Genomic DNA, 15412 nt, shown 5'->3' on the forward strand with positions numbered 1-15412 from the left:
TCCAAATTTGTTGAAAGCATTGACAATATACACAATTAAGTTGTAGCTTAAAAGAATCATTTAACATAAATAACTTGTTATTGTAATGATAATTTAAGATTAAGATTTTTTTTATTCATTTCCATCCAATCAAAAAAATACATTTTTGTAATTTATTTCCAAATTCAGATCATTTGGAAGATAGAAAAGACCATTATAATAGTAAAAACAACTAACCATGTAACATAGCTTCATTTCAAATACTTCTCTACAAAAGATGTCATCCAAAACTCAACAAAATCGTCCAACTCCGCATCCGAAAATGGTGTTTTATCGTTCCAAAGGTTCTACATACAAAGTAATACAAAATACTTAATTTAATAAACATTAAGGTTTAATTTTAAAATTTAAAAAAAAAACTACTTACTTTAGGAAATCCCCGTTGTCTGTATAACATCATTTCATGCATCCACTTTGAGATGTAATAGCCACACTCCCAATTCGACGTTTGTTGGTTGCACTAAATATAAAATACACATGAGAATATATATATATATATATATATATATATATATATATATATATATATATAATTGATAGTAAATTTAGTTACCTTTGCGAAAGTCCATGTCATTGCACGTGATCTGGATTTGGATTGTTTATTAAGCATTGCAACAGCTCTAAAAAAGTAAGCATTATTGATTTCTTAGAATCCATAGAAAAAATAGCAGTCATAAAATACAAAAATAATAAACTTCTTACTTTTCGATATGTGTTACGATATCATAGTCTTCAAACGTCTTCATACCTCGACATGAATCCAAAATGTAGCACGCATGTTGACGAGGGCAGATTACAAATAATATGTAGTGTAACCTAGTAAAGTTTAAACATATTAGCAAAAATTATTGACAAAAATATAAGGCGTATAACATTTTCTAGAATATCATACCCTTGCAAATATGGTGCTAGAAAAATATCTTTTTTGTGATGAAAGTTCATCGCATCAACCAACTCATTTACAACACTATTTGTTCCGAATTCCTCATCGGTTCCACATTGCAAGCTAGTGGTTTTTTGTGGGTTTATGAAGGCACATTTATTATCGTGTTGAAACATTGAATGTCGCATCCTACAAAAAATGTATATATATATATATATATGTATATATATATATATATATATATATATATATATATATATATATATATATATATATATATATATTATAAAGGTAAACTTCTATGAAATATTAGTTATTTAAATGTTAACATACTCACATCTGAAAGCAAAAAATAGAATCAATATCGAGTTGCTTATTCGTCATAAGCTCTTTAATCAAGTCTGAATAGATTAGAACCTCAGTCCTCCCAACTCCAAAGATCCCTGGCTCACTTCTAACATGAATTGGATATTCAATTTTGCGGCTCATAAAATTTTTATACATTAACTTGATCTTCGGCCTGCCATTTAGTTCTTTTGGCATTACAAATTGTCGTATTTTCTTTACAAGGGGCAAACTGTTGGTCTCATCGTACTTTCTTTTTTGGTGTACCTACATTAAAAATCCATTTGATCAGCTAAAAGTTTTAAGGACTAATAATAAGGTTAAGCTACTACTTCATCACAAGGATTATGATAAGTATCAACCTGTGTTGATGATGGTGTCGACGTTGGTACCATTGTCGATGTGTGGGAAGGTCTTTGATCTTTTTGCACAGTTGGAGTGGGCTGGGAAGTTTAGAAATGGTTACATATTGATTTCATTACATATCACTATAATATTAAAAAATAAAGGAAATTTATATTTTACCTTAACTAGAGCAATTGAACTTCGTGGCCATTGAGTAAAACCATACAGTGCATTCCCCAAAGTATATGTTTCTTCAGTCGGCACAGGAAGAGGGAACAACTTATAACCATCATAAATCTTTCGTACAGTTACCTTCACATGATGTTCTTTTAGCGGTATCCCATGTAACATTCCATTCTCCGATGGGTAGACTTTCCCTTCGGCAATTGTATGATGCTCTGTATCCGATGGTAGTAGCAACTCACAGTCAATAGGAGCCTACACACACACACACACACACACACACACACATATATATATATATATATATATATATATATATATATATATATATAACATGCATTTAATTAGTTTGTTTATATGTGTTTAAATGAATTATGTACGAAGAAACAATGCATACCTTTATATTATCTAATTCATCCATCATTGTAGATTGAACACTAGGTTTCTTCAAGTTCGGGCTTCATACTTTTATTGGCTCGTTCCTACGAGTATCATCATGTTGCATCATGCCATGATTCACACTAGTAGCCACCATAGAGTCGACCATGTCCCCGACAGTATCTACCACCTTAGCCATCATATCAGGCACCATATCAGTCATCAACTTATCATATAACTTCTCATATAACTTATTAAACAATCTCTCCTCTAGCCTCGTCACCAAATCTTCCAAATCTGGTAACTCTTGTTGTTTCCTATTTCCTTGGTTAATCCTTGATTCTTTTAGAGTGACATTATAACCTACCGCCCTCGTGCGACCAGGGTGCCCTTTTCCTAAAACCTCTTCCATCAAATCAACTCCGGGTTTATCTTTTGATATCTGTAAATGCAAAGAAAAGGATTATATTAAAACCTATTTATTAAATAAATGATATATGGAGATGAAGAAAATAAAGTACACTTACAAACTCATCTGCTAATTGCTCACTCTCAGGCACTACAACGTAATCCCCTGAAGGAGTGCGTTTTGTCCTAGCGTAGATAAAATCTCTTGCCTGCTCACTTGATATATGGTGTCCTTTTATTTTTGCACCTAGCTCGATATCTTTATCCCACCGAGCTTTGTTCCCACGATACCCTAATGGGCCTAAGTGAGCTGGATTTTTGTTCTTCTTCACAGTCTCCTTCCCATTTTTCCTTTTTTTCCTTCACACATATAAATGCAATTAGAATTTTTATTGTATAAAAATATCAAAAATAGATACTAAAGCCCAACCTGGAATTCTGTAGTGGATTTTAGCTTAACAAAATCTTCCCATGCTTCTTTGGTTAGGTACGGGTAAAAACTTGAAGCATCAAGATCATTGTCCATGAAATCATTAACAAGAGTCGACTTGTAGGCCCTCCATGACTTGTTGCATACTTTTAGTGTTTGTTTTTTGGGTGCATCATTTGGTATATTCCAATAATTCTATTTTATAAAATAAAGTATAGTACCTATTAGTAACAATTATTAATTAAAAAACATTTAGCAAGTTATAAATACATACCTTAATGTCCAACCACAAGTCATGTAGCTCTGCCTTAGATACTTTATCCCAACTATCTTTAAAAATAGAAATCCTACTCCTAGCCGCGACTCCACAATAAGTTGCAAATTTAGGTTGATACTCTCCTATATCTTGATTATGCTTATCGAAATCAACATGCAATGTTGCTAATTTTTCTTCAGTCTTTTCCCTTATCAATGTGGCGCTTTTCTTACTCCTTTCTATATTTTCCATTGTTGGGTGGGCAGGTTACTAAAGAACTCACATTCAATTCAACTATCAGGTTAGTTTAGTAAAATGGTTTTCAGAATAACATCATTTTGCTTAAATAATTAAATATTAATATTTTTTAACATGTTACCCATAATTGCATAAAGTGTAAAAAAACATATCATTATTCATTAAACAATCACATGTTTACTTTTTTATATTATTCATAGTCTATTATTAATAGTGGATTCATATAATAAAAACAAAACAGAAAAGAACAATAGTAACAGTTAGTTTAAATTCATCCCAACAGCTTAACTATTACTTTAAATTCTATATGATTGTACTATTATACCCTAACCTAATTAGTTAGAATAAAACCTACTTAAATATTGCAAAACCTCCTACATGTTAACTAGTTGCTGCTGCCATTCTTATTCAGGTTACGTGACTTTCATCTCTTATTCTCCAATGCAACAATTAAAATATTAAATCCCTTCTTCATTAGATTAATTTGGTTTTGCATTCAATTAATTTTTGCATTCGTTGTTATTCTGCATTCACTTAATGTGGTTTGTAAGTTGTAACAAAGATTTCCTTATTTTCTTTCTTTTGACGAATGAAGTTGATATATCATCAAAACATCGTTAACAGTTACCAACTCTGCATACAATTGGGTATTTAGTTGTTTACTGATACTGTGAAGAAGAGTGAAGATGTTAGTGTGCTTACATAGTAAAATCATAACAAACTTTGTTCAAAAGGGTCGACTAAAAAACAAAGTACGTACTTGGTGAACGACGACGATCGACAACTGTGAAGGTGGTAGCGGAGGTTTGACTAGTGATTGCCGGTTATGGAGAGTTTATGGCTAATTGACGACTGAGTTTGACTGATCGTCACTGGCGGTAAAGGGAGAGTAGATAGTGGTCGCCGGTGATGAAGAATTGCTAGTGATTGTCGTCTGTGTAGACGATGCTGCAACGTATGTGGAGAGGGTATACCGATGGTAATTTTTGGAAGATGATACGTACCAGTCCACTTTAGGGTACATGAGGGTAATTCTTGGATGGCGGGGATTTTAAATATTTTTTGGTAAATTACTTGCCCGGTTCCAATAACCAAGATCGGCCCAATTGTTTTTTTTTCTTAATTGTTTCTATAATGTAGTTAACATGGGAGTCGTGGACACTAGACAAGCTTGACGTCTTGATCAAGCAATAAGGGCTAATTTGGAATTGTATAAAACAACACTAAATGCAAGGTCCATACCAAATAATATATGAATTTTAAAACTTAACAGATCATGAAACAATATCTAAACAGAAAATGATAAAATCTGTTTGAATAATAATTATCATTGATTGTTGATTTACTTTAGCTATTTAACGCATAGATAAATCCAACTGAAGACAACACATTTGGGAAAAGTCAACTATGAGTTTAATCCTATTAACATACGTAGAAATCTAAAACATAAAAGCTGCTTGGCAAAACAATAAAATAAGACATATATTTTGAGTCTTTTATTTGAATAAAGAATAGTGTCTGGTTGTTAAGTTATTTGTTAGGCTATAATACTTATTGACAAAATCGCAAAAATGGTCCCTGTGGTTGGTAAATTTATGTGGCTTTGATACACAATTTTTTTTTTTTTTTCACAAATAGTCCAAAATTTGATCTTTTTATTATTTTTAGTCCCTATCAACTTAAAAGGACTATTTTACCCCTTAGATTTGTTTTTATATTCTTTTATGTTAATATTTCAATTAATTAAAAATATGACCTACCCACCCCCCCTCTCTATTTCTATTTTCTTTTGTTCTCAAGAAAACACACACACACACACACACACACTCAAGAATATACAACCCTTAGCTTTCATCGTCACCACCGTCTGTCACCATCACCACTAATTGCTACCGTCGTACACCATCATCTGCCGCCAACCATTACCATTCGTCGCCCACCCATCCACCTTATCTTCCCCCCCCCCCCCCTCTCGTTCTCCCTCTCTCCACCTGCCAGAAAACTCCTATTTCCCCCCACGCATCTCCCTTGCTGGAAAGACATGCTCAGATCGAATCAAGGGGTGCTCAAACCCAAATTGAATCACCCACCAGATTTTTTTCCTGGTGGGTGGCGTGCTAAATGAACCGGGTCAATAGAGACGACAACATAAATTAAACCCAAATCGAATCACCTGCAAGACATGTAGCCTTCGGTGGTGGGTGTGATACTTCTTTTTTGTTTTTCTTTTAATTAAAATAGTAAGAAAATAATTTAAAGAAATTAAAAAAAAATAAATAATGAAGGACGTATTCCTCATTTTAGGTAGGATGAGGACCAAACCGGCAAACTCACACAAAAATGCCAACGATAGGGACGAAATATCAAACAATAAAAGAAATATATTTAAAAAACAAAATGATTAAATTGTTTACAATATTGAACTGAAATAGATTATAATAAACAAAAAACAAAGTTAATAAACACAAGTATCTTCTCTAGTAGATGTCTTCATAACTAAGATGTCATTTTTTGTTTCTGCAAACAAACAAAAAATAGTAAGTATATAATATCGTAATCTATTTCGTTTCAAATGAAAACCAAGTTGTTTTGTTATGGTTTTTTAAATTAAATAAATGACATTATACCTTTTTCTCTTCTTAGATTCAACATAAACTCCTTCGTTGTGGTCTAACCTTAAATAAGCAATATCATTGATAATGACATCTTAAGATGTGATGCCGATAGAAAATGGAGGTAACTCGTCAAATTGGTTGTATTCTTCCTCGTCCTCAACATTTTCAACACCAAGTATACGTCGTTTACCTTGGAGGACGATGTGCCATCCAAAATTCTTGGGGTCCTCAACATAGAATATCTGGTTAGCTTGATTGGCTAGAATAAATGGCTCAGATACATAGCCATCTGTGGAAAGGTTGACAAGTGTGAAACCGTCTTCGTCAACTTTAACACCTCCTTTATTCTTGACCCACTTACACTTGAAGAGTGGTACTATAGTTGATGAATCATATTTTAATTCCCAAATTTCTTGAATGACACCATAATATGAATCTTTGGCTATAATCGCCTGCGCCTGGTGATTTACATTAGAGTATCCAATCGAGCTTGCTATTAACGTCACAACACTATTTTGTTGTGTACTCTTTGGATCCTGTTTTTCAGTGTAAAATGTATATCCATTAATGTCGTAGCTCTGGTAAGTGGACACAACATTTCGCGGACCATACGCTAATAGTTTAACCAAAGGATCAAGATCTTCTCTATCTAACTTTTCTTTCACCTTTTCCTTCAACCATGCTGGAAATGTTCTGATTTGCTCCTTAACATACCATTTTTCAGACCTTTGTTTGTTTCTAGATCGTAACATTGACATTTGCTCATTTATGTATGGAGCAACAACTATCATGTGTTGTAATACTGTAAAATGTGCTAGGTGGAGTTCATCACGATTAGGTATGATCACTTTCAATCCAACAACACCAATCCCTTGAAGTCTACCTTCCTGTCTTGATTGTGGCATCCCAATAGCAGGGACACCTTTCAGATAGTTTGTACAAAATTCAATCACCTCTTCTGAAGCATATCCTTTAACAATACTGCCTTCTGGTCGATGTCGATTTCTTACATGCCCTTTTAAGAAACCCATGTATCTCTCAAATGGGTACATGTATCGTAGATATACTGGACCACAAACCTTTATTTCTCTTACAATATGAGATACAAGGTGAACCATGACATCAAAAAATGAAGGTGGAAAGTACATTTCAAGTTGGCATAAAGTGATGATAATATCGCGTTGCCATGAATCTAACACTTCGGGATCAATAACTTTTGAATGAATCATGTTGAAAAACAAGCATAACTTTGGAATTGCGTATCAGACATCATCTGGAAGTATTCCACGGATTGCAATAGGAATCATATGTGTGATTAGAACATGAAAATCATGTGGCTTCATACCCATTAATTTAAGGTCTTTCATTGACACCAACTTACTAATGTTTGAAGAATAGCCAGATGGCACTTTCACACCATGCAAACATTTACAAAATTTTGTTTTCTCATCTTTAGACAAAGTATGACAAGCTGGTGGTAGATACGTGCGCTTTCCTTCTTTTTCAATGGGTGCAAGTTGTGGTCGTATTCCCATTGTAACCATGTCCCTTTCGAACGTTGACCCCATCCTTTGATTTCTTATAAATGTCCAACAATAATGCTATCAAGGCATCACAAACATTCTTCTCAATATGCATAACATCAAGACAATGTCGTACCTCTAACTTTTCCCAATATGGTAATTCCCAAAAGATAGACCTTTTTTTCCAATTAGTTGGCTGCTTATTGTTATTGCATTTTCCAAACTGAATATCTAAATTCTGAACTCGGGAAAATGTAGTTTTTCCGTCCATTGGTTCAGGCATATCTCGATTTTCAGTTTTACCATCAAACAAGTCTCCCTTCTTATGATAAACATGGGTCTTTGGAAGAAATCGTCGATGGCCCATGTATACATGTTTCTTACATTCTCCCAACCATAAAAATATTGTGTCTTTTTCACAAACTGGACATGCTTTCTTTCCTTTTGTACTATATCCAGACAATTTTACGTAAGTTGGAAAATCACTTATAGTGCAAAATATCATGGCATGTAGTTGGAAATACTCCTTCTTGAACGCATCATACACCCTGACACCAGAATTCCATAATAATTTCATTTCATCAATTAATGGAGCCAAAAACACATCAATGTCATTACCAGGTTGTTTTGGACCTTGAATTAGTAACGGCATCATGATGTATTTTCTCTTCATGCATAACCAAGGTGGAAGATTATAAATGAATAGAAGTACTGGCCATGTGCTATGACTGCTACTCATGTTTCCGAATGGATTGATTCCATCTGAACTAAGTCCAAACCGAATATTTCTAATCTCACCACCAAATTCTTTAAATTCAGAATCAATATTCTCCCATTGAGGAGAATCAGCCACATGTCTTAATTTTCCATCTACCGTACGTTTATCAGCATGCCAACGTAACAATTTTGCATCTTCGGCGTTCGCAAATAATCGTTTCAATCTTGGTATGACAGGCAAATACCATAACACTTTTGCAGGGGGGGGGGGGGGCGTTCTTTTTCACATCACTGTTTACTTCTGTTTGTTTCTTTTTCATATATCTTGATGCTCCACATGTGATACATTCATGTAGATTAGCATGCTCTTTTCTATATAACATACAATCATTTGGACATGCATGTATTCTTTCGACTTCTAAATCCATCGGACACAATAGTTTTTTTGCTTGGTATAATGAAATAGGCAACTCATTATTTTCGGGGAGCATGTCATGTAGAAGCTCTAGCAAGTCCGTGAAACTTTTATCACTCCAACCATTGCTTGCTTTTAAATTAAACAATTTTAGCACGGCGGAAATTTTGGTAAATTTAGTGCAACCAACATACAATGGTTTTTCAGCGTCGTCAAACATTTGTTGAAATTTTTCATAATCTTTATCGGGAATATTATCTTCGATATCATGTAGCATGTCATCTATTTTATCCAAAATTTCGTTTTGTGAATCATCAATATCATCGCCATTATTTTCAGTATCAACCATGTTACGATCAACAAATAATTCACCATATCGTGTCCAACGTGTATAGCCATTCATAAACCCATAACATATCAGATGTTCTTGTATTATGTTTAATTCACTAAACTTTTTGAAATTTTGACACTTTTTACATGGACACCAAATGTTAGTCTCTCCTTCTTTCACCCGATGATCATCAGCAACTTTAAGAAAAAAATTCAAGCAATCTAAATATTCATCACTAGCACGACGCAACTCATACATCCAAGTTTCACGGTCCATCTATAAATTATAAAATCAATATTTAGTAAATAATTATACATGAGATGGATATAGATGGTGCAAGTAGACATTCATAAACCGTTTTTTGAATAATTTGTCTAGGGAATAAATATCAACATATTGACTATTTAAGAAAAAATTGGCAACATTTCATATTAGCATATTGACAATTTATGAAAAAAGCGACAAAAGTGATTGTGCATATCTAACCTTAGGTATAGAATCATTCAAAATGACTTAGTTATGCATTAAATTAAGTAACTTACTCTAAATTAAGTTTATTCGATTTATAGGCTAAACATTTTTTATGTCAAACTCTCCTAGAGGCCCGTTTTTCATCAGATTTAACCTACTGTTGGTTAAATAAAATTATGAGTTTTATGCAAAAAAGTGTCATTATTTTTGAAATTTTTTTTATAAAGTCCTAAAAGTTTTTTTTAACAGAAAAGTCTTAAATTTTTGAGAAAATCACATAATTTGACATTTTTTGTTCAAATGTAAAAAAAAAAATTTCGTTAATTTGGACAAAGTGTTAAATAATCGAGATTTTTTTGTTAAAAAAAAACTTTTAGTACTTTATTAAAACTTTTGCAAAAATAATGACACTTTTCTGCATAAAACCCATATAATTATTGCACCTAAGTTTAATTGTAAATACAAAAATAAGATATTTATTACATTAGTTCCACTGCCGATGATTTAATAAGCAATATATACAATATGAAATCTTAAATTATACTTTATATTAAAATAAACATAACGTATATAATAAAACAAAATTTTGTTTCCCATTATCATGATTTCTTTGTTTAATATGATTTTTCAAACTTTTGCAAGTTTTATTTCGTTTATAATTTTTTTCAAATGCAAACATTTTGAAATCAAAGATCATATCCCCATTAACCCTTAACTATTTTAAGAATATAAAATATTTTCCAATATATCATTAGAAGCCAACACCAATTCCATTGTTTAATCTTTTCAATTTGATTCGTACATGCATATATGATTATTCCAAAACTTGAGGTATTATCTTTAGAGGAAAACCTAAAATCTAGGCCAATATATAGATTTAATCTAACTTTAATCAAAACTACGATCAAATTAAGAAACAAATAATATCGATCAATTACAAACTAAAAGAAAACTAATTTGATTGAGAAATGAGTATATAAAGATTATTAAAGGAAAATAAAAAAGCATACCTCAACTAACCAAGTCGTCGATTTGATTCTCAATTAAGCAAATAAGTTGCGATTTGATTTAAAAAAAAAGATTAATGTTACGACTTCAAATTTACATATAATAAGGTTGAAGTGTCAATATATATAATAGGGTTGAAGTATGATTTAGATAAATACGATTTATTCCGTATAAAAGCGAGTTTGATTTAATCTTATCCAAATAAAATACACAAAATAGAATACGACGGATTTTGTTAGTGTATTCTATATCTCAAATAGAATACACTAAATAGAATACATCTACTTAGTATTCTCGTATCCTATTTCTTTGTAATTTATATTTGACATATGATACACCTAAAAGAATATGGTTTTTTGATATCATGTATCCTATTTCCTATTAGGATACGAAACTAGTTATATCCGTATTATATATGGTGTCTCCTATTTGTTATTTTCTAGTAGTGTTAGTTTCTTTCCAAAAAAATGCAAATATGGACAGAAGACAAAGAATATGCAAATAAAGATCAATGTACTCTCCAAGTTGACTTATAAAACACAAAGAACATGCAAATATAGACAGAAGGTTATTGATCTAATAAATGACAAATTTTACTTGCATCCTTAAAAATTCAATTGATCTTTGAAGAATAGTGTATAAAGAGTAACTTCCTTATGTATTGAGATACCTGAAAACTCACTATTAGAAAACAACCCTTTAATGACACACAATCAATGACACACACTGATTTACGATATGTATTTTTTACACTTCCTAAAATTAATGTCAGTTTTCTAAAATTTGAAGAATAGAGGACTCACATTTTTGCGTGCCCTAAAATTAGTGTCTAACAAAAAAAAAACACGGAGGGAACCTATCATAAAAAGCATGTCGTGTAAATGTGTCGTTGTATATATATATATATATATATATATATATATATATATATATATATATATATATATATATATATATATATATATATATAAGGCACGTTCTCCGTTCGTCTCCCCCGCGTCCATCGTTCTAATTACAAAATCGATCAACTAGGGTTTTTTTGACCGGAGACCTCTGAAATCATTCCACACAGTGGATCCCTAGATTTCCCATTTTCTCTCTCTAATTTCCATCTCCCTTTGGCTCTTACCGATTCCTTCCCCTTGCTCATCAAATACACTGGTCACAACCTATATCGTTTACCACCATTAGGAAAGGACTGATAATTTCTCGAGTTTCTTCAACTCGCATGTGTTCTCCAAGGTAAGCTAAGTCCAAATCTGTGATTCAAACTACAATTCATCCCAAAATTTAGAAAAATCCGTTGTTTATCCAACAACTTGTCGATTCATAATTTTGGGAGAGAGAATCACGCCTCATATCTGGTTTGCGACCTACACTGTTGCTTCATTGTGTGCGACTCTTCTCTTCCCTAGGTTGTGTGCCTCTACCTTTGAGACTGTATGTTTCCCTTCTCTTGCTGTATATTTCACATTGAGGGAGCTAATTTTGTTTGCCCTACTTTTCGGTTCTGGTACAGGCCAGTTTGCTCCTTGGCAACAATGAGGAATCTAATGATCAAAATAATGTTGAAGCTGAATAAAAAAATGAGGAATCTAGTTTTTATAGCCTTCATTGCAGTATTATAGAAATAAAGTTCTTATTAAATTGTAATAAAATCATTGCTTTGTTCTTGAAAATTGTAGGTTTGACATCCAAAATCATGATTAGGGTATCCATTTTTTTATTCACACCTGTACAAACTGATTCTTTTTAGTATTTTGTATGCAATCAAATGAGAATCAGTGCATCTTTTTTAGTTTAGATCTATTAAGCCATCTCTCACCAAAAAAAGATATAATTTGATTTCTGGTTTTCATATATCTGACTTACTCTTTGCATTTCATCCCATCAGGGAACCAAATAGACCTTTGGAAATGGCTGCAAGTATCATATTTAAAACATAAGATAAACATTTAAGAATCTTGATTTACAAAAGAATGTGATTACCCAATCATAACAAGAAAGTGGTTTCATTTGATTCAGAAGCACATCCACATCCACTGTACATATTTCTAACAACTGAATCCTATTTCTTGTATGCTTGTTTACAGGAGAAAGAAGCAAAGAAAGAAGCTTTTAGAAAGTATTTAGAGTCTAGTCGCGTTCTAGATGCTTTTACTAAAGGTGCATCTCACTTGACCACATAATGATAATGGTGTTTAGATACATTACTTCTTTCACAAAATAACCTGTCTTCTTGAACTTTCTATCATATGTAGTTCTTGTGGCTTTATATGAATAGAGTGACAAACCTTCATCAGTTGTTGAGTAAGTTCAAATGAATCTCTGAAGAATCTGATTTTCCTTTTCTTGAATGTGGAAAAACTTAAAACTTATTATTTGTTCAATAGGTTTGTCCAGCAAAAACTAGGTGGTCCTAGCTTGTCTGAATATGAAAAACTTAAGACTTATTATTTGGTTATGAGCCTATTATTAGAAAGAATTCTTTTCCAAATGCAATGAAGGCTGTAAAAACTAGCAACATGAGAAAAGGTGAATCATCAACATCAAGTTCAGTCTCTAGTATTCGGGCTTGTTTTCTTCCTCTAATTCCCAAACTGAGAGCATGGTTATGGATCCTCCATCTGACATGAAAAAATTGGTTGATAAAATAGTTGAGTTTTTCATCAAGAATGGGAGGCAGTTTGAAGGAGTTCTTATAGAACAAGATTGTGGTCATGACAAATTCCCTTTTCTAATTACAAATAACATATTCCATCCATACTATCTAAAAGTTCTTCACATTATTTAAGTTGATATTTTCTCATTTTTTTCCTATCTTGTAGTCGAAGTCAATTGTCAAGAGTTTCCACAATGAGAAAGGAAATGTTTTCACAATGAGTTTCCCTTTGGGTTTGTTTTATCATTTTGTTCTGACTTCTTTTCCCTTGGGCCTTGTTCAGGTGCATCGTATTTGTTCAAGACATTCTAGATGTTGGTATCTATAATTATGTATTTAGCTTTGAATATGGAAATAAATGGTTGATATCCTAGGGAGTCAAAGTTTTGAGGTGGGGCTTCTGGGTTTGTTAAGCTCCTATTGCTCATGTTGTATTCTTTATTCTCTTGAAACTACATTTTCTTGAAACTACAAGGCTATTTTTGGTTTCTATAATGAAAAATATATCCATTTGTAACTATATATGTTTTCACAAGACCAAGAAGTTGCTCTTTCTTGTGACATCTTAAGAAGTTTCTATGAAGCATTTTCTATCTATTCATTTGGAAGTTACTTGATTACCAGACTTTTGAACTTTGTAGGTTGCAGGGAGCAATCTTATGGCTGGGATATTAAAAACAGTTGCACATAATAAAAATCATCCAAAACTATCAAGGTAAAATATGTTTTTTATATTAACAAATAATTTTCTTTTTAATTGAGTTCGAACTATGTTTTGTTTTGGCTTTTTTTTTTAAATATTATATCTGGAAGTGTAGATATTTGAAGTAGGTGATGTAGCATTATTGGATGAGTTAAAAGATGTTGGGGAAAGAAATCAACGCCAAGTTGAACCCCGTTATTATAGTGCTGCTTCAGGTTTTGAGGGAAAGCTTTCATTGCTTGAATTTCTCTATTAAGTCTTTTTTTTGTGCATTAAGTAAAAAACAAAGTCATTTGACTTAAAAAAAACATAATTTACTTTTTTTTTAACTACATAACTCATTTTATGTCCCCCAGTGCAGGAAACATGTAGAAAAAGAGTCAACACTTGTTGATGCATCTTCAAGTGGTGATGTTGCAAGACTTAAAGCTGCCATGAAGATTAACAAAGGAGAAATGACTCACGAGTTCCTTTAATTGTTGTACATGTTTTGTTTTTCTATAATAAATATTATGCAATATTAGCAATGTATTAAATGTACTTACTATTAGAATGATTATTTGTATTTGACATATTAGTGTAATGAATTATCTTTTTTATTCATTATACTTTATTTTGTATTATGAGACTTTTAATGTGTTATTTAATTTGAAAATTATTAAATCTATCAAAATACAATTTTTAAAACATTTATAATTATGACACGAAAAAATGTGTGTCGTCTTTCTTTATTACAGGGGATTTAATGATACGCAATGCGAGTCGTAAATGCGCGTCATAAGGTTATGACACACAAATGCGTGACGTCTTCTTTATGACAAGACCTTCCTTGACATGCATTGCGTGTCGTAAGAGCGGGTCGTAAATGCGTGTCGTAAGGTTACGACATGCAAATGCATGTCGTCTTCCTTTATGACAGTTCATACCTTAACATGCATTTACGTGTCATCTGTGGCTTTTATGACAGCCAATGCATGTCATTAAAGGGTATTTTTGTAGTAGTGGCTATATTGGTAATCGAATTTCATGAGTATGAAATTCAAGAGGGACCTTTTAATTTATGCACCGTGAATTTAGATTTCACTTTGTGATTTCACTTTTTATTTAAGGAATTACTTACGTATTCGATATCATTTAAATTATTGACCATTTCAAATTTAGAAATTGTATTTTAATTTATTATGTATATGTAGAAACGTGTATTCACACTTCCCGTTTCTACAAAACTGATTATTCATATCGTTCAGGTATTAGAGTAGTTGGAAAAATCCTTTGATAGATCTATTCCTACATTTTGAAGTCCATTTGATTATATCTTTCATTTAATATGTTTGCTAAACATAACCAAAATACAATCCTACCCTCAGACATTAGACCCTTTTATTAAAAATGCTTTTCAGTTTGAAAAAACGTCCTTATTTATATTTAAACCGTGTACAACA

General features: G+C 32.1%; 1 protein-coding gene across 2 annotated transcripts in view; it reads left to right on the forward strand.

The window, feature by feature from the left end:
• Nucleotides 1-14382, forward strand: part of LOC111907137 (glucomannan 4-beta-mannosyltransferase 9) — a 34947-nt gene extending 20565 nt beyond the window's left edge. Inside the window, exons 9-10 of one of the 2 annotated variants that reach the window (XM_042899054.2) lie at nt 13909-13982; nt 14086-14382. In XM_042899054.2, the coding sequence (XP_042754988.1) occupies nt 13909-13942 (34 nt within the window). In that variant the 3' untranslated portion in view covers nt 13943-13982; nt 14086-14382. Of the gene's footprint in view, nt 1-3533; nt 3589-13908; nt 13983-14085 lie in introns of those variants that run through there. The other variant, XM_042899053.1, reaches the window with a different exon arrangement.
• Nucleotides 14383-15412: the final 1030 nt, after the last annotated feature.

The sequence above is a fragment of the Lactuca sativa genome, chromosome 2 (assembly GCF_002870075.4).
Source record: "Lactuca sativa cultivar Salinas chromosome 2, Lsat_Salinas_v11, whole genome shotgun sequence".
Lineage (NCBI taxonomy): Eukaryota > Viridiplantae > Streptophyta > Magnoliopsida > Asterales > Asteraceae > Lactuca > Lactuca sativa.